At 52.6% G+C, this 27286-nt stretch overlaps 2 protein-coding genes across 2 annotated transcripts; one reads left to right on the forward strand and one right to left on the reverse strand.

Moving 5' to 3' along the window:
• The first annotated feature begins 519 nt into the window (after positions 1 to 519).
• Positions 520 to 13705, forward strand: LOC119097465 (uncharacterized). The gene is made up of 6 exons (XM_037220496.1): positions 520 to 599; positions 4794 to 4987; positions 5933 to 6083; positions 6422 to 6514; positions 11339 to 11822; positions 13482 to 13705. The coding sequence occupies exons 2-6, from the start codon at positions 4824 to 4826 to the stop codon at positions 13703 to 13705; spliced, it is 1116 nt and encodes a 371-aa protein (XP_037076391.1). The 5' UTR covers positions 520 to 599; positions 4794 to 4823.
• A 7218-nt stretch (positions 13706 to 20923) lies between these two features.
• On the reverse strand, positions 20924 to 26306 carry Lsm10 (U7 small nuclear RNA associated Lsm10). Its single transcript, XM_037219859.1, has 4 exons — positions 26219 to 26306; positions 23856 to 24045; positions 22544 to 22661; positions 20924 to 22114 (listed from the first exon to the last, which is right to left on the reverse strand). The coding sequence occupies exons 2-4, from the start codon at positions 24017 to 24019 to the stop codon at positions 21947 to 21949; spliced, it is 450 nt and encodes a 149-aa protein (XP_037075754.1). The 5' UTR covers positions 24020 to 24045; positions 26219 to 26306; the 3' UTR covers positions 20924 to 21946.
• Positions 26307 to 27286: the final 980 nt, after the last annotated feature.

Here is a 27286-nt window from a genome sequence, read left to right on the forward strand (position 1 = left end):
GATAGATCACAGAGCTGGCCGTGCCAAGCATTCCAAGCCCCATACCGCACATGACGCATTCTTTGATGCATACCTCCCTCCACGGCAGCGTTGTCCCGCGGCTCTGTCGAACAGCAGAATACACCCATCCAGTGGCGGTATCTCAGCAGAGAAGCCACTTCGCACCTTGCTGCATGACGAGCGTCACTAACCACCCTTTATTTGTGTTATGTAGTCGGCCTGCTCCCGCCTACCAACATTGTTTGACCTCGGCTATGACTCGCGGTCCCTTCAGCTCGGCGCTCAACATGCCACACATAGCAGCAGAAGCTCCGCCCTCACCACAGCAGCCGGGCACGGTCCCAACCCATGCGCGTCCGCGCCCAGCGCCCGCCGCCGCTGGAGGGGGCGCTGGAGGAGGGGGCTTCCGGCGGCGGGCGCGGAATGCCGCGTCGCTGACGTCAGCGCCGTCAGCGCCGCCGCCGACGGTCGTCGCCGTCGACGCGGCGGTGACAGTGGGTCCGCACGCTGGGTGGAGGACGCGGCGGGTGCGGGCGCGCTCGGCGGCCGACGTCTGGTGCCCGAGCCCTCCAGCCCGGTCGGGACCCGCTTCATGCGCGGTGAGACCCGGCGGCAGCCGGAGTGTTGTAACGGACGCTCGACGCGGGAGCTCGACGTGCCGTGGGTCGTGAGATTTGTGTAGGGAGGTAGGTACTGTGCGGGGCGCACGCCCGCTCGATTGTGTGCGGTTTTGATGTCGGTTTGAAGCGTGTGGACGTGCCAGGCATCCGTAGACGAGAGCTTCGAGGAGCCGTCGTACCTTGTTAGCTAAACTTTTCAAGGACAAGGACCACCTGGTTACGACACCGTATGAAACCCCAAACAACTCTGAGACACCTTCGATTTGTTCTATAGCCCAGAGTGACTTCACCTTCGAAAAGTTGCGCTGGTGTTTAAGAATGCGCTCCCCCGGTCACCACTCCCGTGTTGATGGCTCATGTTGTGTCAGCAGTGGGACAATTTTGACTCAATGCATGTTGCCGTAAAAGGTGACCGCAGGTGTATGCGATCAAAATCTGGAATTCGATGAATTAACGACAAATGACCACCAAAAAGAAGTTTCATGTTGCCAGAATGGAGCGCGACGGAGACCCATAGAGGAACGATATTGTCATACTCACTACGAAAAGGCTACGCAGTTGCATTCTACTAGCACAATATTCTTGCGGATATACCACTTTTCCAAGGATGCCATCAAACTAGTACGTTTGCAAAGCAAAGAACACTGGCTAAAGCGTTGAATGCTGGTGTAACCAATATTTGTTTATTGAGAAATATCTAATAATAGACGTAAACCTGCCGTTCTGTTTGCTTGTTCTTACTGCCGGCGGAACAAATGGCTGCATCGCCCTGTTTGAATCTGCAAATAACTATAGCACATGCCCACATATGACTCAAGCAGAACATTGGGCAACTCGTACGGTGTCCAAAGCATTTCGTCGCCAGGTCATACAGCGTCATCGCTCTTTCCAGTTTGCTGTCCATTTAAGCAAAAACTTTTTGGTTGTAAAGCCCACAAGCCACGGAACAGGTAGTTGTTTTCGCTGACAGTAGCCGCAGATGAATAAGACTGCTCGGCCAACAACATACGGCCGGATAACAGCAACAGAGGCACCTGGAGCTACGCCGATCAGATGCAGCAGAGGCAGCTGGCAATCCAGTGGTGCTGCAGACGATCAGATGTATCAGTGACGGCTGGTAACCAGTGGTGCTGCAGACGATCAGATGCATCAGTGACGTCTGGTAACCAGTGGTGCTGCAGACGATCAGATGTAGCCGTGGTGGCTGGCAGCCAGCGGTGCTGCAAACGACCAGAAGTAGCAGTGTCGGCTGGCAGCCAGCGGTGCTGCAGGCGATCAGATGTAGCCGTGGTGGTTAGCAGCCAGTGGTGTTGCAGACGAAGCATGATCAACCGGCGTCCTCATTATTTAGAAAGCAGCGTCGAAGCGAATCCGTACAACCGTGGGTTTAAATACGAAAATGTCTGGTACCAGCCGAAGGCACTTACTTGACAAACAGTTCACTTTATCTTACCTGTTCTTCAAAACATTTGTTTGCTAAATCGGAAAGCGTCATCCACACATTCTAAACAAATTTGACGCTTTTCCAAGCCAACGTTCAAGTGATCAAGTCCTGAGAACCTGAAATGTACAAGTTGTTCTATCCATCCCACAATATTGTACAGGTTACCAACAATGAGGCGGACAACTAAACCCGAATGCATTTTTAAAGAAGCCTATGTGCTGCAGTGAACACTTCGTTACGCAGAAGCACGGCTTACCTTCGCGTCCAAGTTCTGCCGAGCAAGCTGAAAAAGTCAACCTGCTTGGCAATTTCATTTCAGCGAACTGGAATAAAATGAAAGTTACCAGGCACAGCAGCATCCTTTAGCAGGATTTGACATCGGCGCTGGGAATCGAGAAGCCAACGCAATCAGCAGTAACTGATGAATGAAACTGTATGTAAAACAGCGGCATGCAGCAGCAGGCCATTCACGCAGCAAGGAGACCACCATTCCTGTAATGAAAATTTGCTTAACCCAGCATTCACGTCCGCCTTCACTCTTGCATTGTCTCCTCCGATGTAAGAATGCTTTGGTGCTGACCAGGGCGGCGGCTTTTCTGTTGCACAGAACAGACAGCTGGGAGGCCAGGTGAAGGGGCTTCGGTCAGAGCAGGATATACATCCTAGCACGGCCAGGCAGGCCCTACTCCGAGTGGACCTGGGGGACGCCCCCCCCCCCCCCCCAACGCCTCCGTGAGGTCTCGGAAGCTGCCGGGCCGATGGCCTAAAGCAAAGGTGCTCGATTTCTTTAAACGAGATCTACACGTCTAAACCAACTTAAATACATTTGTAATAGGGATAGCAGGTGACAAAATGCCATTTGTTAGATGTCACTCAGCCGATTTCGGCGCAACCAACGCAGATCGACAGATATTGATTCCGAAATCGACATACTTAGGCATTTATGCGGTACAAATGGGGTTTCAACATTGACAATTCATGGACGTATCTAGAAAATGCAAATTTGGGTTAGCAAAAAGTTGTTTAAACTTTTTTGCATTGAGTGTATGCGAGCAAATGGGATGTTTTGCTTTGTTATTCGGAAAACACCCAATGACCAATATTTTGGGATGGCGGAGCCAGGGTGCCAATTGGTGTGTCAAAAAGGGGAGTCTGAGATAAAACTGCATTTTATTTGTTGTCATAGAGCTGTTGTGCTCTAACTAGGGTGTTGTCTATAGACTAATCATTGGGTATGCAGCTTCTTATTCCGTTATGAGGTTTGAGCCTCCAACTTTAACGAAAAAGTAACTCAATGTCGGAGAGAAGCCCGTTTTTGAGAGTTTTGACAGTACGTTACCAATTTTCCACGCTGCTCAGTACTTCGCGAACGTACGTCATGACATGCATGAACACGTGTCAATAGCGTATGCAGTAGTCTTCCAAAGAAGGGGAGGAAGCGACACGTGACTGGAGTGTGGCCCCTTGCCCCGGCCGTCGGCTGATGGCCCGCTATCGGTGGCCGCGCTCTCTGTGTACTGTACCGCTCCCCACTCGTATGTCGCTCCCGGACAATACCTCGCATAGTTTTCTTTTAGATGCTGTTTATTGCACGGAAGTGATATATGTGGAGTAATGCAAAGTTTTGGATGATCTTGATGTTTCAAATGAAAGAACACGTTACTCTCAACCCTGAAGATGCCTTTGCGCGAAATGCTTCTTGTTCTTTTCTTTTTCTAGAGTTTTACGAGTGCGCATGTTTTCCTGAATAATTTACTGACACCAATGCAATGGTAGTGCATATTTGTGGCTGTGTTCCGCTGTATCTCCTGTTGCACAACTCGAACATGTCCTATTTATGGTACAGCACGGTCGCGGACGGGAGTCGGCGGTCCTGTCCACCCTTGACCTGGCCGTGTGGACGGCAGTCGGCGGTCTCCTCCACTCCTGACCGGACCGTGTGGACGGGAGTCGGCAGTCCCCTCCACCCCTGACCTGGCCGTGTGGACGGGAGTCGGCGGTCCCCCTCCACCCCTGACCGGGCCGTGTGGACAGGAGCCGGCGGTCCCCTCTAACCCTGACCGGGCCGTGTGGCCGGGGAGTCGGCGGTCCCCTCCACCCCTGACCTGGCCGTGTGGACGGGAGTCGGCGGTCTCCTCCACCTCTGACCTGACCGTGTGGGCGGGAGTCGGCGGTTCCCCCCACCTCTGACCTGACCGTGTGGACGGGAGTCGGCGGTCCCCTCCACCTCTGACCTGACCGTGTGGACGGGAGTCGGCGGTCCCCTCCACCTCTGACCTGGCCGTGTGGACGGGAGTCGGCGGTCCCCTCCACCTCTGACCTGGCCCTGTGGACGGGAGTCGGCGGTCCCCTCCACCCCTGACCGGGCCCTGTGGACGGGAGTCGGCGGTCCCCTCCACCTCTGACCTGACCGTGTGGACGGGAGTCGGCGGTCCCCTCCACCTCTGACCTGACCGTGTGGACGGGAGTCGGCGGTCCCCTCCACCTCTGACCTGACCGTGTGGACAGGAGTCGGCGGTCCCCTCCACCTCTGACCGGGCCGTGTGGACGGGAGTCGGCAGTCCCGTCCACCCCTGACCGGGCCGTGTGGACAGGAGTCGGCGGTCCCCTCCACCTCTGACCTGACCGTGTGGACAGGAGTCGGCGGTCCCCTCCACCTCTGACCTGGCCGTGTGGACGGGAGTCGGCAGTCCCGTCCACCCCTGACCGGGCCCTGTGGCCGGCCGCAGGCGGGGCTCCAGCCCGGCCTCACGTCAGCCATGCCGCACAACATACGGCTTTTTTCGGACGTCGGCGCCAAGATGTCCATGTTCGACACCAAGGCAAAGAAGCACAAGGAGAACCAAATGATCAACCCGTTCAGCGAGTGGGACGGCTCTGGCACTAGGCGCAAGATCTCCAGGGAGGACCCCAACTACGGAAGGTCAGTATCGGGGGCACACCGTTCGCTCTCCGGTCACTCAGAGCAGCCGGCCACTCCCAGGTCGCTCAGAGCAGCCGACCACTCCCCGGTCACTCAGAGCAGCCGGCCACTTCCCGGTCACTTAGAGCGCGCCAAAACCGTCATGCAGCGAGCGGGGCCGAGCAAAGGCTACATGCACGACGGAGCTGCAGCACCTCAGACCAACGTGCCAGTGGGTGCATGTTGGGACGGGGCTTAACTTGTGGTCAAAGTGACCGCTTGCTTCGGGTGCTTCCATGTTCTCAGGTTCTCAGAGTGCTGGTCCATTTGACGCAGTCTGTGCTCGTTCTCAAATGTGTGCGGTGTTCAATGCCCACAAGGCTGGCAGGTCTGACGCCCTTCCTAATGTTTCTGAAACTTCAGTGAGCAAAATCATTTACGTGCGCTGCGGTTTGAATGTTTTGAGGGAAGGGGCCTTGTGGTTTTACGACGCACTTGACGGCTGAGCCTCTGCAGCGTCGCCACCCCTGCAGGAAGAGCGGCCACCGCGGTGAATCGAACCCTACACCTCTGGTTTCCCAGACCGCAGCACCGGTACCTCCTGAAGTGTTCCAATGTCTCAGAAGTTCCGCACTCCACTCGCAGTGTGGCGCTCATTCTGAGGCGCGTGGTGGACGTCCAACAAGCAAGCACTTGCTCTATTTTATCTTTTGTGGAGCGTCAAATGTTTAGAGGGCTGACGTATACCTGGACCCGCGCGACATCTGAAGTGTCACTGTCGAGGGAGTCACACACGCATGTCACCGAGGACATCTTGTACTCGTTCCCGAGCCCTAAATGTTCAGCGTACACGCGGCGGCCAGGCGCTGCTCTGTTTGCCCTGATATCTGACGCGCCCCGTTACCTGCCGCGTCGGCGGGTCTGACTCTGACCTGACTATGACCATGACCTGACCGATCTCTCCAGACCGCTGGAGGGTAGCAAGACGGCTGAGCGCGGCAAGCAGGCCCAGGTGCAGATGATCGCCGACATGGTGGAGATGTGTGATGTCATCTTCGACTGCGGCATCCAGTCGCCGGACGGCAGGGGTGCCATCTGTTTCGGCGACGTCTTCCGAGTGCGTATGCGCGCGAACGCTGGAGATGCCAGCCCGCGTGACAAGACTCGGATTACCGTATGTGAAGGCGCACCGAGCACGTTAAGTTTTTGGTTGAATTGCTCATCCATCCACCTGAAGTATGGGTATGAATGCCCCTACGAAATGCCTGCAAGGTAATGTCTCTGAAAAGGAAAACTTTCAAAACAAGTGTTACAGTACATCTCGAAGTGAAGCATTGTGGTGGGATCCCTTGGTTCTCGGGATCCCTCGTATGAAGAAGAGCTACTCAGATCGCGCCATATATCGAGTATATCAAGTTGCATGTGCTGTATGGTTTGACGATTTACCCTTTCCAGCTCTACAGTGCTATCAATGACAAATGTGTCGGCCTTCTGATGCGGGGACGAAAGCATAATATCCTTGACTTCGAGGGAGAAATGCTTTTCCAGGTGAGAGAAAGAGAGAGAGAGAGAGAGAGAGAGAGAGAGAGAGAGAGAGAGAGAGAGAGAGAGAGAGAGAGAGAGAGAGAGAGAGAGAGAGAGAGAGAGAGAGAGAGAGAGAGAGAGAGAGAGAGAGAGAGAGAGAGAGAGAGAGAGAGAGAGAGAGAGAGAGAGAGAGAGAGAGAGAGAGAGAGAGAGAGCGTTTCCAACAACTTGTGCACAACCTGCTCCAAAATAATTTGCGATGATCAAAACTACACCTTGTGCCTTTTGTCTTATGACACACAAGCGCACGCGGGCACGCGGGCAACAAAATAAACCAGTCACCGTGTGAGCAAAGCGTACCACTGCACAGACCTATCGCTTTTCACAGTCTTGCACGCGCCTGGGGGGAGGGGAGGGGGAGGGGGCAGCCCTGCGGCGGTCGCCAGGTCCGAGCAGTCCCTGGCCAACCCATCACCGGCTGTCAGCGGTCCAGTGCGGCGCGCGCGCGCGCGCGCGGCCGCTTTGTGTCGAGTTGGCAGGCGCCGCCCGCTCCGGTGGGCCGGCGCCGTTTATGTAAGCGGCGAGCGCCGGCGGCGACGCCAGGCCGGTCACGCTACGCCTCTCCTCGTGACCTCGAGCACGCGCGAGGCGTCCGCGCGTGTCCGCGCTCCGCGTGCTGTTGCCAAAGTGGCAGCGTCGCGACGTTCTGCAGCTTCAGATCAGGTTCAGGCCCAGGCTTCTGACGTCGGTCTTCGGGCATCGATGAAGCTAGTTCAACAAAGAGTTATGTTTGTTTTGGGTTGAGTTGTAGCCGGCCCTCGATTCCATACATGTTCAAGTGCTTTTTATCGAGAGCTGCGCGCCCTGTTGACGCCGGTACCGAACAGACCTGAATTCATTTCGTGATCGTCCCGGGAATCGAATCCGTCACATGTTCGCATTTCATTGGGATCCGTTCAGTCGTCCGCGCTGTGTCTGGTTAAATTCGGTGAAAAAGTGGTCACATAGCTGATGATTGGCGTCACATTTCACGCTGTCTTAAAGGCAGGGGCGGATGCAGAGCGGGAGGAGGGCACGGGAATTGGTCCGCGAATTGGCCAACAGACTCTAAAGGAATCATAACCGGCCAAACAAATGGAGTTCTTTTTTTACAAAAAAAACGCAACAAAATTGGACGTCTTTGGGCTTTTAAACCACCAAGAACAGTTGCACGCAAAGTGTAGGGCTCAAGAGCAGACCAAAATATTTTTTTTCATTAATTGAGAGCGTGGTGTTGATATTTTAAGGCTCATTACGCTGTACAGAGGCCCTTGGCTGCTCCTGGGGGCCCTTCGCTGCTTCTGGGGGCCCTATATGTCTACTTGCAGGGCACATCCGATCGCTGATGAGTCTCCCACGTTGCCCTTGATCTATTCACATTTGCGCGGAGAGAGCTGCGGTGTCGTTGAGACCCTCTCTGCTGGTATGCCGGGACATTGTAATCGATCAGGGGCCTTGCACAGATTCTTGCCACTCGCCCGAAGGGACCAAGCAGGGGCCAACAGATGCGCTATAGCTGGGGCCCCATATGTTGAACTGTCGGAGTATTCTAGGTTGCTTAGGGACCCTTCATGTCGATTTCGGTTAACCTACCGATGCACTCACGATATGCTAATGGGCCCTCAACATTCGTCTAGAGCATTTCCAATTCCTTGTCACTTACGGAAGGTTCCACGCTCTTGTCGGGGGGTCCCATCCGTTAACCTGCCTGGAAACACTTGATCGTTTGGGGTCCTTCCCCATTGGGTCTCGGGTACTTCTTATGACAATGGAGGGTCCTACGCTCTTGTCGGGGGTCCCATCTGTTTACGTCACCTCGGGCGTCTCGATCGTACGGGGGCCATCACACTCAGTCCTAGGCACATCCTATTGGCTTTTGGTGGGTCCTACGCTTTTGACGGGACCCCATCCGCCAATCCCGCTCGGGTTTACTCCATCGTTCGGTGCTCGTTCACATTGAATCTTGGGTACTTCCGATTTGAATGGAGGAGGGCGCTTCGCTCTCGGGGGCTCCAACCGAAAACCTGCTCGGGCAGGTCAACAATTGTTCGGGGACGCTGTGCACTGGGTCTTGGGTACTTTTGGGTACTTACGGTCCTTCTATTTGCTAATATGCGTAGGCACCTTCGATCAAGGACCCTCCACGGATCCTTCACATTTGCCGGAAAGGCTTTGTAGGCTATTGCTGGAGCCCCACATGCCAGGGTACACTGCGTCCCTCAGGAGCTCTCTATATTGGTCTAGGACTATTTTCCTCTGAGCTCATTTGCGGCGGACGCTTCACTCTTGTCAGGGCCCTTACTGTTAACTTGTCCGGCCACTCCTGGTCGCACAGGGGCGTTAATTCATGTGCACTGGTCTTGGGTCATTCCCCTTTGCTCAGAGGGTCCTGCGTTTTGGCCGGGCCCTATATTATGCCTGCCGAGTACTCCCGATCGTTCAGGAGCTCCGCCACATTGGTCTTAAAATCTCGCCTGCTCTGAGGACCCCACACTGTTGACGTCAGCACCTTTGTTGGCCTGTCGTGGCACCCTCGATCGCTCAGGTGCCGTCCCTGGTGGTCTCAGGGTTTGCCACGCTATAGGGGGCTCCCACGCCGTTGACGCAGACCTGAATCTTACTAATTTTTTATAGCTTCACGTCTCGCCGTCTGCCAGGGATCAAAGCTCTGCTAGGTTCGTCTGTCTAAAAATGGCATGCATAAGAATCTTAAGATTCAATGGTTGGAAGACGAGTTTTTTAGGGGAGGCGCTCCTAACGGCAGGGGGGACAATGCTCCATCCCCTTGAACAAATTCTGGATCCGCCCTTGCTAATGGGCAACGTGTCATGGCTAATCGGTGGCGATTGCTTTTTGCTGACTGGTCATATTCGAGAACCGCTGTCAGCAAATTCCGGTGTCAACTCGGGAATGACGACAGCGACTTCGGCGCCCGCAACGATGAGGCATGTTTCAGTCAAATGGAAACAGAGTATAAACGAGATGACGTGACAATATCGGTATATGGCAGCAGACTAGCATTTAAGCGGTGAATTAGTTCATCAATCTTCTGCCATTCAGTACATTTACATTCCGAGAGTGTCGGCCTTGAAGGGAATGTTCCATATTCGAAGATATTGAAGGAAGCATGAGATATGCTGAAAGTCACAAACCTTAAGGAGCTGACCTCATCCAGCCACGTGTGCACGATGCCACCTGATAAACCTCTATAATTTTGAGTATAACACAGAACACATACCTGAAGCTGTTCCGTTCAGCCATGTAAACCAGTCTCTGTTATATATGTCCTCGCCATGGAGGCGGCCTTGTCAAAGACATTCCACATACCTATGACGTCACTCTCAACATTCGTCGCATTTTTAGAGCTCCAGAAACGTTTCATATCAACAGGACTGACATTTTGTGAATTGTTTCCTCTCGCCTGGTGGGGTTTCATTCAACATCCAAATCCACCTGGCATATCTACGATTAAAAATAGTTCCAGGCACCCAGCCAGTTCAGCAGTTCGCGGAAATCCCCAGCCTGATGGCTGCTCTGCATGCATAGCATGCCAGAATCATGCCTTTCCTCACAATTTTCGAGTCGCCGGAGATTTTGTTCTGAGCTCCGGCAACCATCCGTGGTAGGCTGTCCTCAGCGCTTCCTTTGGATCTCAACCCACCGCGGGTCACCAGCCCACCTGCTCACTCTCCTATCGAGAGTCTGACCGGCCTCCAAAGTCAACTGCCGACGCGTCAGCCCGCTCGAGAAGAGGTCACCGGGTCCCGCGGCCGACGGCGCCGCCGCCGACGGTGGGTGCGTGAACGGCTGGCTATTTCGGGGGCGTGCGCGCCTGTCGGCTGACGGGTGTCGCCGCCGCCGCGCGGCCGCCCGGCATGCCCCGGCTGGCTAGCGGCCGAGTACACCCGAGCACGGCAGAGCACGGCAGAGCACGGCAGAGCAAGGCGGCTGGTGGCGGCCGCTAGCTGCAACCACGGAGAGCTCCACTGACTGCGGCAATGCGGACGATGGGAACTGTTTCGCCTGCAGCAACAGATACATTGAGAGCTCATGCGATTGCAACGCAAAAGGCTGGGAGATATTAGGAGATAAGTTTGTAAACAGCAATAAAGGCGTTTAGAGCTTTGTCATCTGTTATAAAAGAGACTCAGGAGCTGAATCGACGCCAGAAACAACTTCTGACGAATACAACAACGGTGGCAATCAATGGGAGCCAGCCGACTGCAGCAGCCAAGGCGTTGGGGTCTCTGCCAATAACAGCTACAGGCGAGTTAGAACCTGTGACGATTACAGCAACAGAGGCATTTGGACCCCTGCCGATTAGATACAGCAGAAGTTGGCAGCCACGGGTGCGAACGAGACATACCAACTATCTAGCGGTCGTTACCGATAATTTAGAGGCATCTGGTCGGTGTCTAGCGGAATATTTAGCCTGACGTGCGCTATTTCGCTCACCATTTTGTTATTATATTATTCGATAATCTTATATCGACGACATATCCCGCGTTCATCTTAGGGTACTGGCACAGAGAAGATATAAAATCATCCCAGGACATTCCGGCCTTTACAAGTTTTTCGACTCGTGATGTTCGTCCTCAACAAAGCTGTTCTTGACCTGCGTTACACACGTCATCAAAGACCGTTAACACGCGCCTAATGTATAAATAACATCGTCGAGGGGATGGGTGACTGACCTCCAAAAACACACAAAGTGGCACGTCTCCTGCAACTCTATTTTCACCCGCTCCCTGCACACCGCTGGCCTGACCGCTGCCCAATATCTGACGTCAGCGTTACGTCTGCCCGCAGCGGCGTGACGACGACAAGATGATCGAGCTGCTGCTCCCGCTCAACACCATCCGCTATAAGTACGGCATGCCGGCGCGCGCCGGCTGCGGCGACGTTTGCCCCGAGCTGCTGGAGGAGCTGGAGCGCCAGCAGAAGATGCGGCAGCCACGCGCTCGCTCGCTCGAGCTGCTGGAGCCACCGCACCCGGCGCACCAGAAGAGCCGATCCATGGAGCTGGACACGAGCTGGACGCGCGCGGCCGAGGGCGGCGCCGCTGAGGCGGCGTGCGAGCCGCGCTGGACGCTGCAGGTGCCTGGCCAGGCGCAGCACGGCCGGCGCGCCTGCAGCGCCGAGAACCTCAGCACGATCGACGACGACGCGGCTGAGGCGGCGGCCCGCGGGTCGGCGGCGCGCGCGGAGGACGGGGAGCAGGTGGAGGGAGCGGCGGGAGGCGCGGAAGGCGGCGAGGAGGTGGAGGGAGCGGTGGGAGGTGTCGAGGATGTCGGTGCGGTGGCGTGCTCTGAGCAGGCCGCGGTGGCAAATGGACCAACCGTGGTTGAGCACCTGGTTCATGGGAAGAACAATAACTGGCCTGACGCAGCTCTTGCGACAGAAAACGTCCTCGGACATCAAGGTGCTGTTTCTAGGCTGGAGGGAAGAGCAGGGTTTGACAGAGGTCCTTCTTCCGGAGTAACAAAGAATGACCCACAAAAAGCTCCCGCAGAAACGAATGAAGAGGCTGGATGCGAAAGAGCCGTGGTGCTTATACATGTGACAACACCTGAGGGTGAATTCGCTGGAGAAGAAGAGCCATCCGAGGGGCTCACACAAGCGGAAGCTGGCATTGAATGCAAGGAAATCACAGAAATTAGCGATGCCGAAGGTTCTGAGGTCAGAGATAAGGACAAACAAGAAGGGACCCCCGTAGATTATCCAATTCCTGAGACGACAGCAGAACTAGAAAATGCTTCGCGGGCAGCAAGGGAGGATGAGCCTGTGCTTGACTTCTGGGCCCACACAGAGACGGACAACAATTCACGCAACAACTCTTTAGGAAAGGATCAACCAATACCGCCTGAAAATACCACAGCAGATTGTGATTGCGTGGGCGGTACTGCCGATGAGGCGAGCACCCAAGAGCAGCAGGCAGCTGAGGGAAGGGGTGCCTCCCCCTGGCATGCTTCTGCAGAACCAGGAACGGAACCTGCCACCATTCCCCCAAAAGAACAGGGACTAGAAGCAAGCACAGAAGCAAAGACGGAGTCTGCGGTTAGCTCCCAAAAGACCAATGCTGCCGCATCAGAAGCAGCCGGTTTCTCTTTCTGGGATGTGTCTACGGCAGAAGAGACAGCGCATGTGAGGGATCTTCTGAATAGCTCTGATGGCAGCCGGAGGTCGCGCAGCAGCTCCCCAGGAGGCGAGACACAGGTGCCTGTGCTCGGTAACATGTCAAGCGGTGATCACCTGTGTGAAGATAATGGTGTCACCAGAGTTGCAGATGGACAGCCTTCAGAAGAGAACGCTATCTCATTTTGGGATAATACCGAGGACGATGCAGTAATAGACAACGCCCTGGTAGAAGACTCAGCAGGTGTAAAATCCGACACTGAATCACTCAACAAAGGATGCGGTATGTCCTCTTGTGACATCGACGAAGAGCAGGGCGCAGAGAAAGATAAAACGAAGCACGACGCTGGAAGGAATGATCCCGAAGCCGATACGGAAAAGGAAGAGCCCGTCTTGTCCTTCTGGGACGTTTCAGGGGACGCCGATGACATCTCAAGTGGGGATCACCGCCGTGATAACTCTGATATCACGGGATCTGCAGATGGACAGCCTGCAGAGGAGAGCGCTGTCTCATTTTGGGATAATACCAAGGAAGATGCATTAGTGGATAACACTCTGGTGAAGAACGAAGTGAGTTTAAAATCCGACGCTGAGCTGCCGAAGGAAGAAAACGCTGTCTCCTTTTGGGACATCATCGAAGACGAAGGAGCCGAGAAATGTAAATCAGAAGACGACGCTGGTACGACAAATCCCGATGCCGAGACGACAAATCCCGATCCCGATGCCGAGACGACAAAGCGAGAACCTGTCTTCTCCTTTGGGGACGTTTCAAAAGATGCCAGCTCAACCGCCGCTGAGTCGATGGACCGCCCCGAAGGCCAGCAATCCCCGCCCAACGCCGCCTCCGACGCCGCCGCGTCCGAACGCCTGCCGTCTCCGACGATAGACTTCTGGGAGGCGACGAGCGCCGAACATCCTGCCGACGACGCGGCGGGCGGCGGGACCCCGCCTGCGCCTGAGGCGGGCCTCCAGGAGCGGCCGCCGCTTCCGAGTCCGCAGATCACCGTGTCGGACGAGGATGAGCCGCTGCCGGCGCGGTAGGGGAGGCTCGGCCAGCGGCAGTCTTTCACGGTAGCACAGGGGGGAAGGGGGGGTCTCGGGTAGTCGGGAGTCCGCGGAATGCCCGCGACCCGGAGGGGTGAAGGAGGCGGGCCAAAGGCGCCGCTGGGGTCGGCCGGCGTGGCTCGTCTCGGACCCCACCGTAATCCCAGTACAACGATGTCAGAGGCGATCCGAGTACCAGTGTAAAACACCGGTGGGCCTCTGTCAGGCTGGATCGCTGACCGGGCGCACACTTGTAAGGGCCTTCTCGACTGTGTCCTTGTCAGACCCCACAGACAGCGCTCAGCCAAACTGCACGCGCAGCCCAAGTGTCTGTTCATAAATTACGCATTATGGGATCACTTCTGGCCATTTTCAGCCCCCTCTCCCGGTTGCGTACTGGATACACTGGGCGGATACCCTCTCCCCTGGTTGCGCTGTGTTAGCCACAACGTCACAGAAAGGTAGCGTCCGTTTGGCCCCTGCTAGATAACGAGACAATGACGGCTGTGTTGCTTTTCATCCGAGGAATAAAACGGTATCCGGTTTTCAGGTATAAACAGCATACAAAATAAGCATGCCTTGAAGCCACATACGAGAGAGTAAAGTTTCGATACCCATCCCACTCCTTCCCCTTGATACGCTTCGGTTGCGCTCCATGAACCTCCCTCCCCTCCGCGCGTAACGTAATGTATGGCCGGCCCCTTAGGCACCACGAAAAGCACCACGCCACGTATGCGGATCCCACGCGCGCAGACCTAGGAGGCTAAAGACTAGGTACATCTCTGTAGATCCCACACATAACGCCGCTACACCGCCGTCGGAAACAGCCCGCCCGGGACGTCTCAGTACGGCCCGGACTGTAGGCGCGGTGCGGAGCTGAAGCCTCGCACCACGGGACATCTCAGTACGGCCAGACTGTAGGCGCGGTGCGGAGCTGAAGCCTAGCACCACGGGATATCTCAGCACGGCTCGGACTGCGGGCGCGGTACGGAGCTGAAGCCTCGCACCACGGGACATCCCGGTACGGCCGGACTGTAGGCGCGGTGCGGAGCTGAAGCCTCGCACCACGGGACATCTCAGTACGGCCAGACTGTAGGCGCGGTGCGGAGCTGAAGCCTAGCACCACGGGATATCTCAGCACGGCTCGGACTGCGGGCGCGGTACGGAGCTGAAGCCTCGCACCACGGGACATCCCGGTACGGCCGGACTGTAGGCGCGGTGCGGAGCTGAAGCCTCGCACCACGGGACATCTCAGTACGGCCAGACTGTAGGCGCGGTGCGGAGCTGAAGCCTCGCACCACAGCACCATACATGGTTGTGATGTGTTTAAGGCTAGACACACATCGATGGAGCTGTGTTCTAAAACCGTCGTATAGTCCCATTATATTCAAGCAAATCCCAGCAGCTTGGAACGCGCCGCAAGAAGCAATGCAACAAACAGGGAGCTTCCAGCAACGCGTTCGTTTGCGCGTTGGCCAAAGGCTATTGGTTGGCCAAAGGCCATGGCAAGAAATAAGTATTTGATGTTCCGAATCTTCCCATTATCATGCTCGTGAGTTGTGTGCACGACGCTAAGCCCCGTTCATGCGCTGTAGGGCGTCAATGGCTAAATGAATGTCATGTACGTGCTAACTTATACTGTGTGAGTGATATAATTGATGACGTGCCTGTATATGCATTTTCCCCACAAGTGGGAATCTGTAGTATTCTTGTATATCGTTTGATGATTAAAACAATAACATCTCCGTCTTGCTTGTCGATCCTGTTCAATATACCTCCACGAAATAACACCACTTTTTCTCGTGTCCAATGCAGTCGCACGTGCTGAACCCCCTGCGGGCATTCCGTGATCACACATCGTCGGCAAGACCGGGGAAAAATCTGTGGCCACGGCTGTAACGACCCAACCCTCGACATCCGTGTCTGGCTAGCATGTCTGATTCGACGGTGGTTTGCATCAGCGTCAGCCTGCATGACTTGCAGGGCTGACGCCACGGTCCCCACATCATGGGCACGACCGCATCGGCGGTAGTTCTGTGAAGGATCAGTTCCACTGCAGTATTCATGTTGTTTACAGCACGTGTTCGGCGCTCGGGTCAGGCGACACATCAGCCAGGATCCAGACGATTCGCATCCGCGGCCCTGCATACCCGCGGGGGATCCGAGATTGGGATCAGCGATCGCTCCACCTCAGCAAGGGGATTTTTACACCATGTCCTGGCCGGGGCACGCTCACAACGCACACCGACGAACGGAACGCGGCATTAGCTTCGGGATGAACGCATGGAAGTTCGTCGGATGCAAAGGGCAACAGGGTACCAGTAGCGGGTCGAAATGGCTCCAGCTCCAGCCGGAATGGACCGCTATGGTGGGTGCCCCAGCGGCTGGGATACCACCAGGGCCCCTCCGAGCCAGGTCGACAGCTGGCGGAATGCAGGACATTGCGTCGACAGGGTCCCAGTACACACAAACGAACGCCTGACGTGAGGACAGAAACTGCTCTGGGACAGAATCACCAAGTGAGCGAGACTGGCAATCGCCCATGCTGCCGGTCAGATAGGGTGGGCAGACAAATGGCTTTGTCTTCCCTGAAGTTTGAGCAGGCTAAGTGCACATGGTCGGTCACAGTGATATGGTCGGGATGCCCGGCCCGGACCGATGACGTCATGTTATGACAGGGAGGAGGTGTAACAAATAAATTAATATACCAGGAATATACCAGGAAACACCAGTTACTTGGCCATCGTCGGCGCTCCTTGGAAATAACACATGCGTAGCTATCACACCGCAAAACATGCATAGTGAAGACCGTAACACATCAGTAGACCCCTTCAGCTTGGGGCAGTGACGGATCCAGAGGGGGAGGGGCATTGGGTGATGCCCTCTCCCTTTGGATGAAAAGACACCAAAATACCATGGTGAAGGGACATTAAAATTCTCCTTCCGGATTCACATAACCCTTATTTGCAACCGGCAACAAATTTCAGGGCACCACAAATGGCCCCAAAGCCTTGTCTTTTTTAGAGTTACCAGAGTTCAGGGGCGCCACAATGGCCCCAAACCTTCATTTTTCATGGGCATCAGATTGCAGGGGCACAGCAATGATGTACCTCCAACCCTGACAAATTGCTGGATTGGTCCCTTGGGCCCGGAGCAACAAAACCTAGACTTCGGCTTACCATGACCTTTGTGTTAAAGAGACAATTGATGCAAGTGGGCGATCTATTGGGAGGGAAATGCTCACTCTAGTCAGGAACCAAAATCCAGGGCACCCCAATTCCTGTGCCTTTCACCGTAATGAAACTCTGGACCGGCCCATTCCACGAATGGGCTCTAAAACCTTCATTTCCGGGCATCATAACCATTATTTTCCAGAGGCACACAATGCCAGGGGCATCACAAAGCAACGGTGGATCCAAGGGGTTAAGGGTATGTAAGGGTATATAAGGGTGTATAAGGGATATGTGGCCATGCGCTCTACTCCTTGGGCACCACGGGGTTTTGGTGCCCCGAAGAGACACCGCGGTTTCATGGTGACGGGGGAACCAAAACCTTTATTTCGAAATTATTCTTTATTGGTGTTTTCGGGCGTGTCAACTGCAATGGTCATTTTGCGCTCAGTTATTTCGGAATCTCATTTCCTGTGTTTTCATGAGGCATCAACTTCTGTGGCACCACAGCGGCCTAAGATATTTATTTTTGAGTCATCAATGCCATGGGCACTGCAATATTCGTGCCGTATCCCTTGACGAAACCTTGGATCGGCTTATTCGGCAAGAAAGCACCAAACGCTTCATTTCCGGCATTATGACCTCTATTTTCAAGAGCTCCTAGTTCAAGAGGTTATCGTAACGGGCCCGAACAACCATTCTTCAGGGACACCGAATTACAGGGGCATAAGTATGTTGTGCTTCCCACCTCGACACCATGATTTTAAAAAGAGGACCAAACTAATTCAGCGGCGCCACAATCCATGCGCCTTTCACTCTAACGAATTCTGGATCGCCCAGTTCGGTGAAGGACATCAAATACTTTCATTTCGGAGCATTGCAGCCTACATTATTAATTATACTTAATTTCAAGAGGGTACCGCCGAGGGCCCAAACCTTCGTTTGAAGCGACGTCAAATTCGATCGGGCACAATCAATGGCCACAAAGTCTCTATTTTCGTGACGGACCGAATTGTAAGGGCGCCACCATAAGACGCGCACGTAGAATGGGAGGGGGGGGGGGGGGGCTGAGCACAAAGCACGTAGCCCTTAGTCCTTTAGGCCTTGGGGTCCCAAGGGGTCCTTTGGGCTTCTTGGGGCCGACGATCAAGAGCCCAATGGAGGGAGGGGGTCCGAAAGGTAGGGCGCAGGTCATATAAAGGAACCACAGGCTGGAGGCCGGACCATCAAATGTCAAAGTACCTTTTCCACCGGTCAAACGCTCCCTGGGATAGCGAGTGCCTCTATTTGAGTCAGCTGGATGATGCCACCAGTACCGAATAGTCGATTCCGTGCCGCTCTGGGCAATAGGGGAGCCTTCCCAAGCAGGAAGAAGCCCGGGGCCTGCAAACGCCAATCAGAAGATCTCCTGCATTGGTCGGAACCGCTGAGACAATGAAGGACCCCGTGCTTTTCAGGGCCCGCAGTACCGAGCGGGGAATTTGTGTCGGCAACGATCTCTAGGTCGGCCAGGGGCACTTTGCTAAGCAGGGGCAGGGATGGAACCCTGACGGCCAAAGGGGCTCTTGTGCGCGTTGGAGCCTTCTTAACAATGAAAGATAAATGACGATGATATGTTTCGCATTCATATTAAGGCAGTGGAAAGGCTCTATGTCGGTCAGGGCCTCAGCATTGAACGACGGTTTCTTCGCCCCGTTTCAACTAAGGGTTGATAGGACGATTGGTGTCTCTGCACCAATTATTGAACTCCCTGCGCCGGTAAGGAATCTGTTTGCATCAGTAAGGGACAATGCGTCGATCCGCTGCCAGATGTCCCGGTCAGGGGCCTGCCGCATCAGGGAGGGGAGCGATTTTTATCGCTCTGAAGGTCTCCGCAACGACCAGGGGCCACTGCCCCGTAAAGCCAGAATGACGGTCACCGGGGATCATGGGATGAGACGGAATTCCCTTCAACTCTTACCGGAACACCTTCCTGTGCAACTTCAAGGCTGATTCCCTGAACGGAATTAGCAGCTACAGTAGCACGAGCAATAAAGATCACGCCATTGCGTCAGGAGTTCGTGGTACTGGATGTGGTAATACGCCCCAAGCATCAATCGGAAAATCACACAGATGAGCCCTACGGCCCGAGATCGTTTTTAAACGTACACCAGTTAGTTTTATAAAGCGTTTGAAAGTACCGCTAAACGATGCAGAGCCATTTTCGCCCGCCTGTTGCCTGCCACAGGGTGTTGCTGCGAGGACGACGCCGCGCGGCCCATGGAAACCGCAACGCCCAGCATCGGTCATCTTTCTCCTTGATGGCGGACGCACATGAGCACAAATATGGATGTCATGCATTTTTCTCTGATGGCTTCTACAGAAAGGATGAACTTCCCTGTGCAAGCAAGGGTTGTACGGATCTATATAAATTTTGGTCCCAGCTTTGGTCCACCGCTGGCGTTCAATTCGCAGGCTCCTCAACATCTGAGAATTATCGGCAACGCCCCTGACCGTTGTTGCTCGGCAAAGGTGAAAAGCGCCCGCTGTTCCTTTGATGTAGCTGTTCAATTTCTGTTTGATTGTATTTTATTTGCTTCGGGCTTCCATCTCAGTCAATGAAGTTTAAAACAACGAATAAAATAACGATGACTTCTAGAAATAAAGCACGCTTAAGTCAGCGGACCAATCCGGCGAAAGATAGCTTACCGATCAAAAAACAAGGACCTCAAAAAATTAAGTGGCCGAAATGGAGACTTTTTGTGACGCGGCGCAGCATCAAAATGAAGCGTGGCTGCTCCCTTGGCGAGATCCTGGATCCAACCCTGGCCCGGGGAGGCTCAATGTTTACGACGTACGCTCTCCGGATAGGGGTACCACTTTTTAAAATCGATTGCGATAGCTCAGCCGAAAAAGCTGGCATGATCCACCCCTCAAAAACCTAATTTCTCCCCACTTCCGACCGCTTGAATTTGCATCCTCGATGTAAAGATACAAAAACTGGTCCAAACATTGTGCTAATCTAAAAATGTTTTCCTGCGGAAGAATGGCCTCCCATTTCAAATGTGAGCTGCCTTTTATGAAAAGCTTAGAATGGGGTGTAATTCACAGAACAGCATCCTAGTAAATCTTAGCAAGCGGTCACTGATGATCAACGCAGTCGCTGATTGTGTTGCAAACCCGCCCAGTCATTTTATCTGGGCCACCCCGTACTTGCAAAGGCCGCCGCATACTGCATATTGCTATTGTTATTTATCCCACTTCAGACGTTATCATCTCAAAGAAACCTGGTATTTTCCGACTGGCTTAGCATATGAAGAAGCTAGATAAGAAGTAGCATAAGAAGGAGAAGAAAGAAGTAAGATAAAAACATAAGGTACGCACAGGATACTCTTTGGCACACAACTTATATAGAATTAAAAGTGAAGCGTTTTGGTACTTACTTCCTAGTTTACCAATAGCTAGGATTGCTGACATATATATATATATATATATATATATATATATATATATATATATATATATATATATATATATGTATGAAGTGTCAGGCTGAGGTTCACAGATGTTCGATGCTTGGTGCGTTACCAATTGACCTATCATAAAAACACTTTGAACTCATACGCGAAAGGGACAAGTCACGCGACCCTGTTAAAGCTCACAGATTCTGAAGGGCACTATCAGTTGTTTCAGCCGTTTGAAAAGTCATAAGGGCTGGCTCAGCTTCCGCAAGCATCCCGCGGGGCAAGCCCGAACACATTGCATCCTGAGATGTTCTTACGGAACGTCCCCTCCCTCACCCACCCTCAGACACACACACCCAAATGGCCAGACCTTTGCGACTTTGGCGTCCGGACCTACACGTGTAACACGCCACACGACCCAGACGGCGGGAGGGTCGCTGTCTGAGTCGGATTAAGGCTTGGGCTCATCATGTGACAAGCTTCTGGACGATTTGGAGATAAGCCAGATGAGGATGCGCACGAATTCGTATTCTTTGATTAATTTGCCACCGGGAGCCAAAGTCGCCACAGTGACTAACGTCAACGTAAGCATGTCAGCTGGTTTTTATTGCTATTCTTAACTTGGGCGGCTCGTCCGTCTTACTGCCATGCAATGCACAGCACCTAGAGCAGCAACATTTCAGAGGGATCACTCCATTTTATGCACGAGGCAGGCACCCGACTCTCCGGATTTCAAACGAAATGCACGTGCGCCATTAAGTCGTTGCCACGCCAAACTACCTCATACAACCGTGTATATCGGTTACAGTCCCGCCTGTTCACACGCCCGCACGGAAACACGGCGAGAACGGGGTTATCCGGGGCGCAGCCGAGTTTCCTTGGCGCGTCAGTTTACATTATGTACCCGAGCTTTCACTGTTTTCCGCTGAGTGGTTGCGAGCATCGCACCGCGTCTAAGCGTGGAGAACAAACATGTTGATGCGGAGCTATTGTTTTACGGTTCCGACGGATCGGGGTGACGAAGAGCGATGTTGTGCTCCTTCATGCATGATGATGATCCCACTTGATCCACGCATCCAATGTCAACACTGGACGGTGCAGCGCCACCAACGCAAATGTGCCGCAAATCGAGATCACCTACCATTAAAACATACCAGAATGCATGAAACACTTCAGAAACAATGTCTTAACACAACGGATCTTCCAAAATGACTAGGCGCATTCAAAGCTCAAATCATGTCGTGTGCAGATCGAGCTAACAATCATCGGCGACCGACAGCAAGTGGCATCAGTACGACCTCGGCTGATGGAGACACCCAACCCAGGTAAGCCAGCCGGTTACCTGAACAAAGACATTTGAGCAAATCACAATCAGGTGGTGCCACCTAGCCTCAGCAGATAAGTTCGGTAACGGCATTTCCCCCGATCACATACGGGCAGACATGAGCGTACAAATCGGGCTTGGGCGGCCATCCTTCCTTGGCCACACCACAAACAGCGCGACCAACGATGCCTGGCGCCTTAGCAGGGTAAAAACGCTATCCTTGAGGGCAGCAGAGGTAGCAGCTGTGGCTTCCTAACCCTCAGCAGACCAGTCAGGTCCCCTCCCCTTCCCTCCAGCCGCGTTACGAGGGTGCCGGCCGGTTCATGGCTTGCACCGTCTCCCGCGTGTACGCCTCGGCCTTCTTGGTCTTGCGCGAGCGGCGCACTTGGTCTGCCTCCTCCCGGCGGCCACCACGACCGCCGCTCTGGTGGACGCTCAGCTGCTGCTGGATCACCGACAGCGGAGACACCTGTCGACCGACGCTAGAGTCACGACTTAGGCCAGTCGCCTCCCGCCGCCGCGAGACTGCTCAGAGCAGCGGCAGGAGCGTCGTTTGTGACAAAGGTGGCGCTGTCCAACAATACGTCTCGGAACTTCACTCCCACCGTATGTTGTGTTTCTTGTATGGGGAACGAATTCAGGTGTTCGCCGCTATTCATTAAGTTAATTGGTTACCTTTCATTTTGTAGGCGCAAAAGACTCATGGAGCATACGCTTCGGCCAGACTAACCATATGACAACGTGAATTACTGCACGGGCTGAGTAAAAGCACTGCAAATCCCAAACCCATAAAACGAAGTCTGTCCGTGCGCATGCTTAATCGCGAGGGATTCCCCACGTACAAACAATGCCGCCTATTGCCGCGTCACAGCCGAAGGGCAGCAGACCGCGTGCTCACCTCATCTGGAATCTGAACGTAGCGGATCTGCCGGCCGTGCACGAAGAACGCGTCGAAGCGCGCCCGCTGGCCAGACGGGTCGGTGAAGGTCGCTCCCTCCACAGTCACGTTCATGAACCTGCAGTCACGCGCACAGCACGGGCGGACGCATCAGCACGCTGAGGAGGTGGGGAGCTGGACATGCGCTCTGCAGGTCATGGGTTCCTGGCGTTGTTGATAAGGGTCCATACAGTGTTAGAGTTTTAGGGCTTTGTCCAGAAAGTTGACCTTTATCAAATTAATCCCCTGCATTTCACGCCAGAAGCCGTGGACCCTCGAAGCGCCCGTGCACAAGCCATACAATCATGATCCAAACTGAGCAGGAAGTACTAAACGCACACACGTCTTATTAATTTCGATCGTCCAGCAAACTATCTCATGTCAATGCTTTACTAACGTCCACCTACGATACCCCATCGGTCCTCATCCGTACCCCAACCACAGTCTTCAAATCGGGTCTTGTTTCGTCTGAGCTCTCACTGCATAACATTACGCACGTCACGTCATAAAACATAAAGAAAACTAGGCAACGTAAATTTTGATATGAGACACTAATGCCAGCATGCGAAAATTTTCTTTTTTACTCGAACTTGTATAGGCAAGCGGACAACAGCTTCATATCCCACCTGGTTGGGAAAAAGTACTTCAATCCTGCATCTTTCAATCACAACTCTCACTCTCGGATCAAACGCGTCGTTAGATGGTTCTGCTTATTCAAAAGGTGCTGCACATTAAATACCGTCACAGACAAGTCTGCCCTATATCCGCCGTGCATTGTGCCCCGTAACGCTAAGCATCCAATATTCGTCAAAGAAAAAATTTTCCTCGATAGCTGTCAGGGAAAGACAGAAACAGAACACAAATAATACAATAATAAAACCTTGCATTAATACAATTGTCAGTGCACCTTGTTTCTGTAAAGGAGCTAAGATGAGTGCGGCAGAGCCTATCCAGACGACAAATATCCGCGTTATTCGATAGCAGTGTACGCAACATGGCTGAAACCTCTACCTTACATACTTGTAGCTAGCTGTACGTTGCAGCTCTTAATGATATCGCCAAGCCCGCAAAATTTTCAACACCTCTCTACTCTGTCCTCCCAAACAGCCCTGGCGATTATTTAACGTAATCCAGCTGTAATGCCATCAATTTTCCGTCAAAAAACACGACCGCGTTATCTAGCACTGGCGTAGCATTACCTGACCATGACGCGCACCGGGCTCAGCAGACCATAGCTGTCAACAAAACCGCTGACTGGCAGATGACAGCTCACCCATCCACGCTGGCGATCGTGCCGAACACCTCGGCCTCGTTCCGCAGCTCCACGGTAGTTCTGTAGCCCTTAAGGCCCTGCAGCAGGCACACCAGCGTGTTGCAGGAGTAAAACTTTTCCCTGGCCGACATGCGCACGTTGGTGGCTTCCTCCATGCTGGCCATTTAAGCACGTGCTCATGTGTACTAAACTGGAATAAACAAGGCAAACGTGTATGATCACTGAATGTCTGGGCCACTTCAGATGGGAGTAACAGAGGTCATGCGTGACCAACGCAGACACACATGACTGCAGGGTCACTGCATGGAATATTATGTCAGTCAGCCCACTTAACCTGCGCTCGGCCAGGGGTCTGAGACAACCGCGACCAGCCAGGGGGAAGTTGACTTCCTCCTGGGGTCCCCAACTTCCAGATGCCATGTCAGAAAAGCAAACATGCCATTGTGAAGGTCTCGTCAAATCACGAAGGATGCACACCAAATGTCTGACGACTTGAGGTCAAATGTAAGGTCACCAGAAGTCATGAAAGGTAGAAAACAGTCCTTCTGACAGATGCAGTAAAAATCTATGTTAGCGCGTCAATACAAATATTGAGGGCTTAGAAGCAAGCCTTAAAACTGTGGAGAGTCCGTTCTAACCATTTATATTCTTTGATGAGGGTCAGATCAGGTTAGGCCACTTTTCAAAATAGTCAGCCAGAAGTCAACACAAAAGATACTTTTTCAAAATGTGCTTTAAATTAAGTTTATTGCATTGGTTGCAACAGCAGAACAGAAGTACTCTTAACACAAAATACCATCTTATGATAAGCTAGGTCAGCTAAAGTCAACTTGTGTGAAAATGATAAACCACCTAAATAAAAAAAGAAATTCTAGCTGGATCCATGTGATCAGTACATGGTTCAGAATGGTGTGTTTTAAACCAACAAGCACAGAAGGATAAGATCACATGGCTGCTGTAAATGTAGACGTATTTCCCTCAATGCTTGGCAATCTTATAAAAAGCATGCCTGAGCGCAGGCATGCCGGCTGGTAATTTCATGCTGGTACATGAAATAAAACATTATCAGCTTTACAAACACAATATGAAGGGGGTCACACATGTCACACTTGTTCCACTAGCCTCTCAGCTAGTGACAACATAGGTCACTGACCTCGGACAAGCCCCATATGACTGCATGTCCTGAAAAGTTCTGCTGTGATGCCATTATGCATTAGAGTATCACAAGTTTCCAGTGGAGTATTTGAAATGTGTCAAAAATTGCTTAAACAGACTGCCTATTTTGAGCTCAGCACATGTTTTGCAGAAGGCAATGATTGATGCATAACATTAAATGGCAGCTTTGCAATCCTTAAAAAAGCTGGCCATTTTGTATTATTTCTGTGGATGCATTTGGTAAAATACAGATATTGTTTTCTGCCACATTGAAATCATAAAGCAAGACATCACACAGGTTCCATCCCTTTAAGAAATGAACACTGTTCCCAAGGCTGCCAAACCAGATATGCTGAAAAATTACACTCTTTGCATTGAAAAAACAAAGGCTATGTGATCAATGCTTGGGGCAGAAATAGTGATGGAATTTTGACAAGTACCACAATAGATGAACACCAGCAAATACAGCGTGGCACAAGGCCAGCAGCTAATCAAGAATCATACAGGTGCACAATCTGACTGCCACAAACTAACCCATTACAACACTGGAAACACAAGATGAAGGTTAGTCCAGCTACTAAGCCAGCTGACCTAGCCTACATTTTTTGCTGTTTCATAATATTCAGCAAAATAAATTTGGAATTTCTTCCTTTCATATGTATTCTTTATGGTAGTGTTAGTGTAGACTTTGTACTCCCTAAACTGGTCTGTATAAACCTAGTCTGGTACACAATATGTACAATATTGGTGCCTAAAGATGTGCAAAACACTGCATACTTCTTGCACTTATTTTAATTATTTACATGCAGTGGCCATAAATGACACTTAGCTCCACACCTGTTGCCCAACCAAATAAAAGTTCTAAAGGATCTCATAAATGTATATGTACATCAAAACCAATGTCACATGGTTTGCATACCAAATGTAGTTGATTCATGTCATTTCAGGAAGTATGAGGACAACAGCACCAATATCATGAAGTCAATATCACATTTAGGGTCAACACCCTCGACGATTCATGGTCAGCCCAGCACCACTGCCCTAACAATATCCTGCCGAGACTTGCCAGTCTACAAGCATGCTTCGTAGCCTTCCAGCGCGTCTTGTTAGTCGGTGAAACAGCCCCATAAAACGACAATCACACCTATACACAAGCAACCACAGATACCAAGCCACAGTCACAGGTATATGATGATAACGGCCATTACCTGTTTTATCCAGCACGAAAGCCTCGAGCACGCATTAACTAATAAGCCTATCCATTGCAGTAACCACGCTCAAAGCACGGACAGCGCATAACCGCAGACACAAATTGGCGCCATGACTTATTTTGCCTTGAGTGCGCGGCCTACTGCCTTAGATACACGAGATGCGCGTCACTAAATTACAGAATTGCTCAATGGTGTATGCACGAAACGTTTCAGCGCACGGCTCTGTGAACATTCGACGTAAGCGTAGCCACTTTACTGCCTTGGCAAGTGTAATGGGTTAAAACCTTCCAAAAAAGGCATGGAAAGACAAAAAAGATTGTGTTCGCAATACACCTGCTGCCAACAAGCAAGCGGAAGGCGTACATTTGTTACACAACAGTACGTTTATGTGTAGATCAACTCAGATCTGGGTCGCTTCAGGCAAGAACGGCATTCTATGTAAATCCACTTTGTAGTGCATTCAAGCAGAGAAGCTGTTCTGAGCACATGTACTCATGAGTCTATTTACACTACGTCCTACTTATTTCCAAGTCGCTAGAGACTTTTGGCCTAGAGAAATCTATGGGTATTTGGTGGCATCTTACGATTTTAGAAAGCTCTCTAAATTTGCTGAGACCTCGGCGAACAGGAAGAGCCATGGGAAAAAAACAACCATACCCATCCGCGGCGCCTGTGCTCGTGACCAGCTCGGCCGTGAGACATGTCGTCCGCATTGAGGAGGGGAGCAGGTGAGCGCTGAAAGGCTTTGGAAGCATGGAGGACGGAAGGTATGTGTCGTAGGTTTATCTACACACATATTTCACGCCTGCAGCTCATTGTCTGGTGGTTTGGATGGTCCTGATGGGCATCAGTCCACGCGCGGCGATACTGGCGACCTCAGGATGTGTGGGCATTTTCTCTTTGTGCTCATTGTTACGGGTTTGTTGCATGACATACAAGGAAATACACTGATGTCCACCCATCATTTGAAGTGCTCCACAATTTAATATGGATTTACAGGTCATGGGGGATGGTCGTATGTTGGAGCCAGCCTGCCTCCACATTCTTGCAAACATACATTTTAGC

Source organism: Pollicipes pollicipes, unplaced genomic scaffold (genome assembly GCF_011947565.3).
Source record: "Pollicipes pollicipes isolate AB1234 unplaced genomic scaffold, Ppol_2.1 Scaffold_4295;HRSCAF=5057_pilon_pilon_pilon, whole genome shotgun sequence".
Classification (NCBI taxonomy): Eukaryota; Metazoa; Arthropoda; class Thecostraca; order Pollicipedomorpha; family Pollicipedidae; genus Pollicipes; species Pollicipes pollicipes.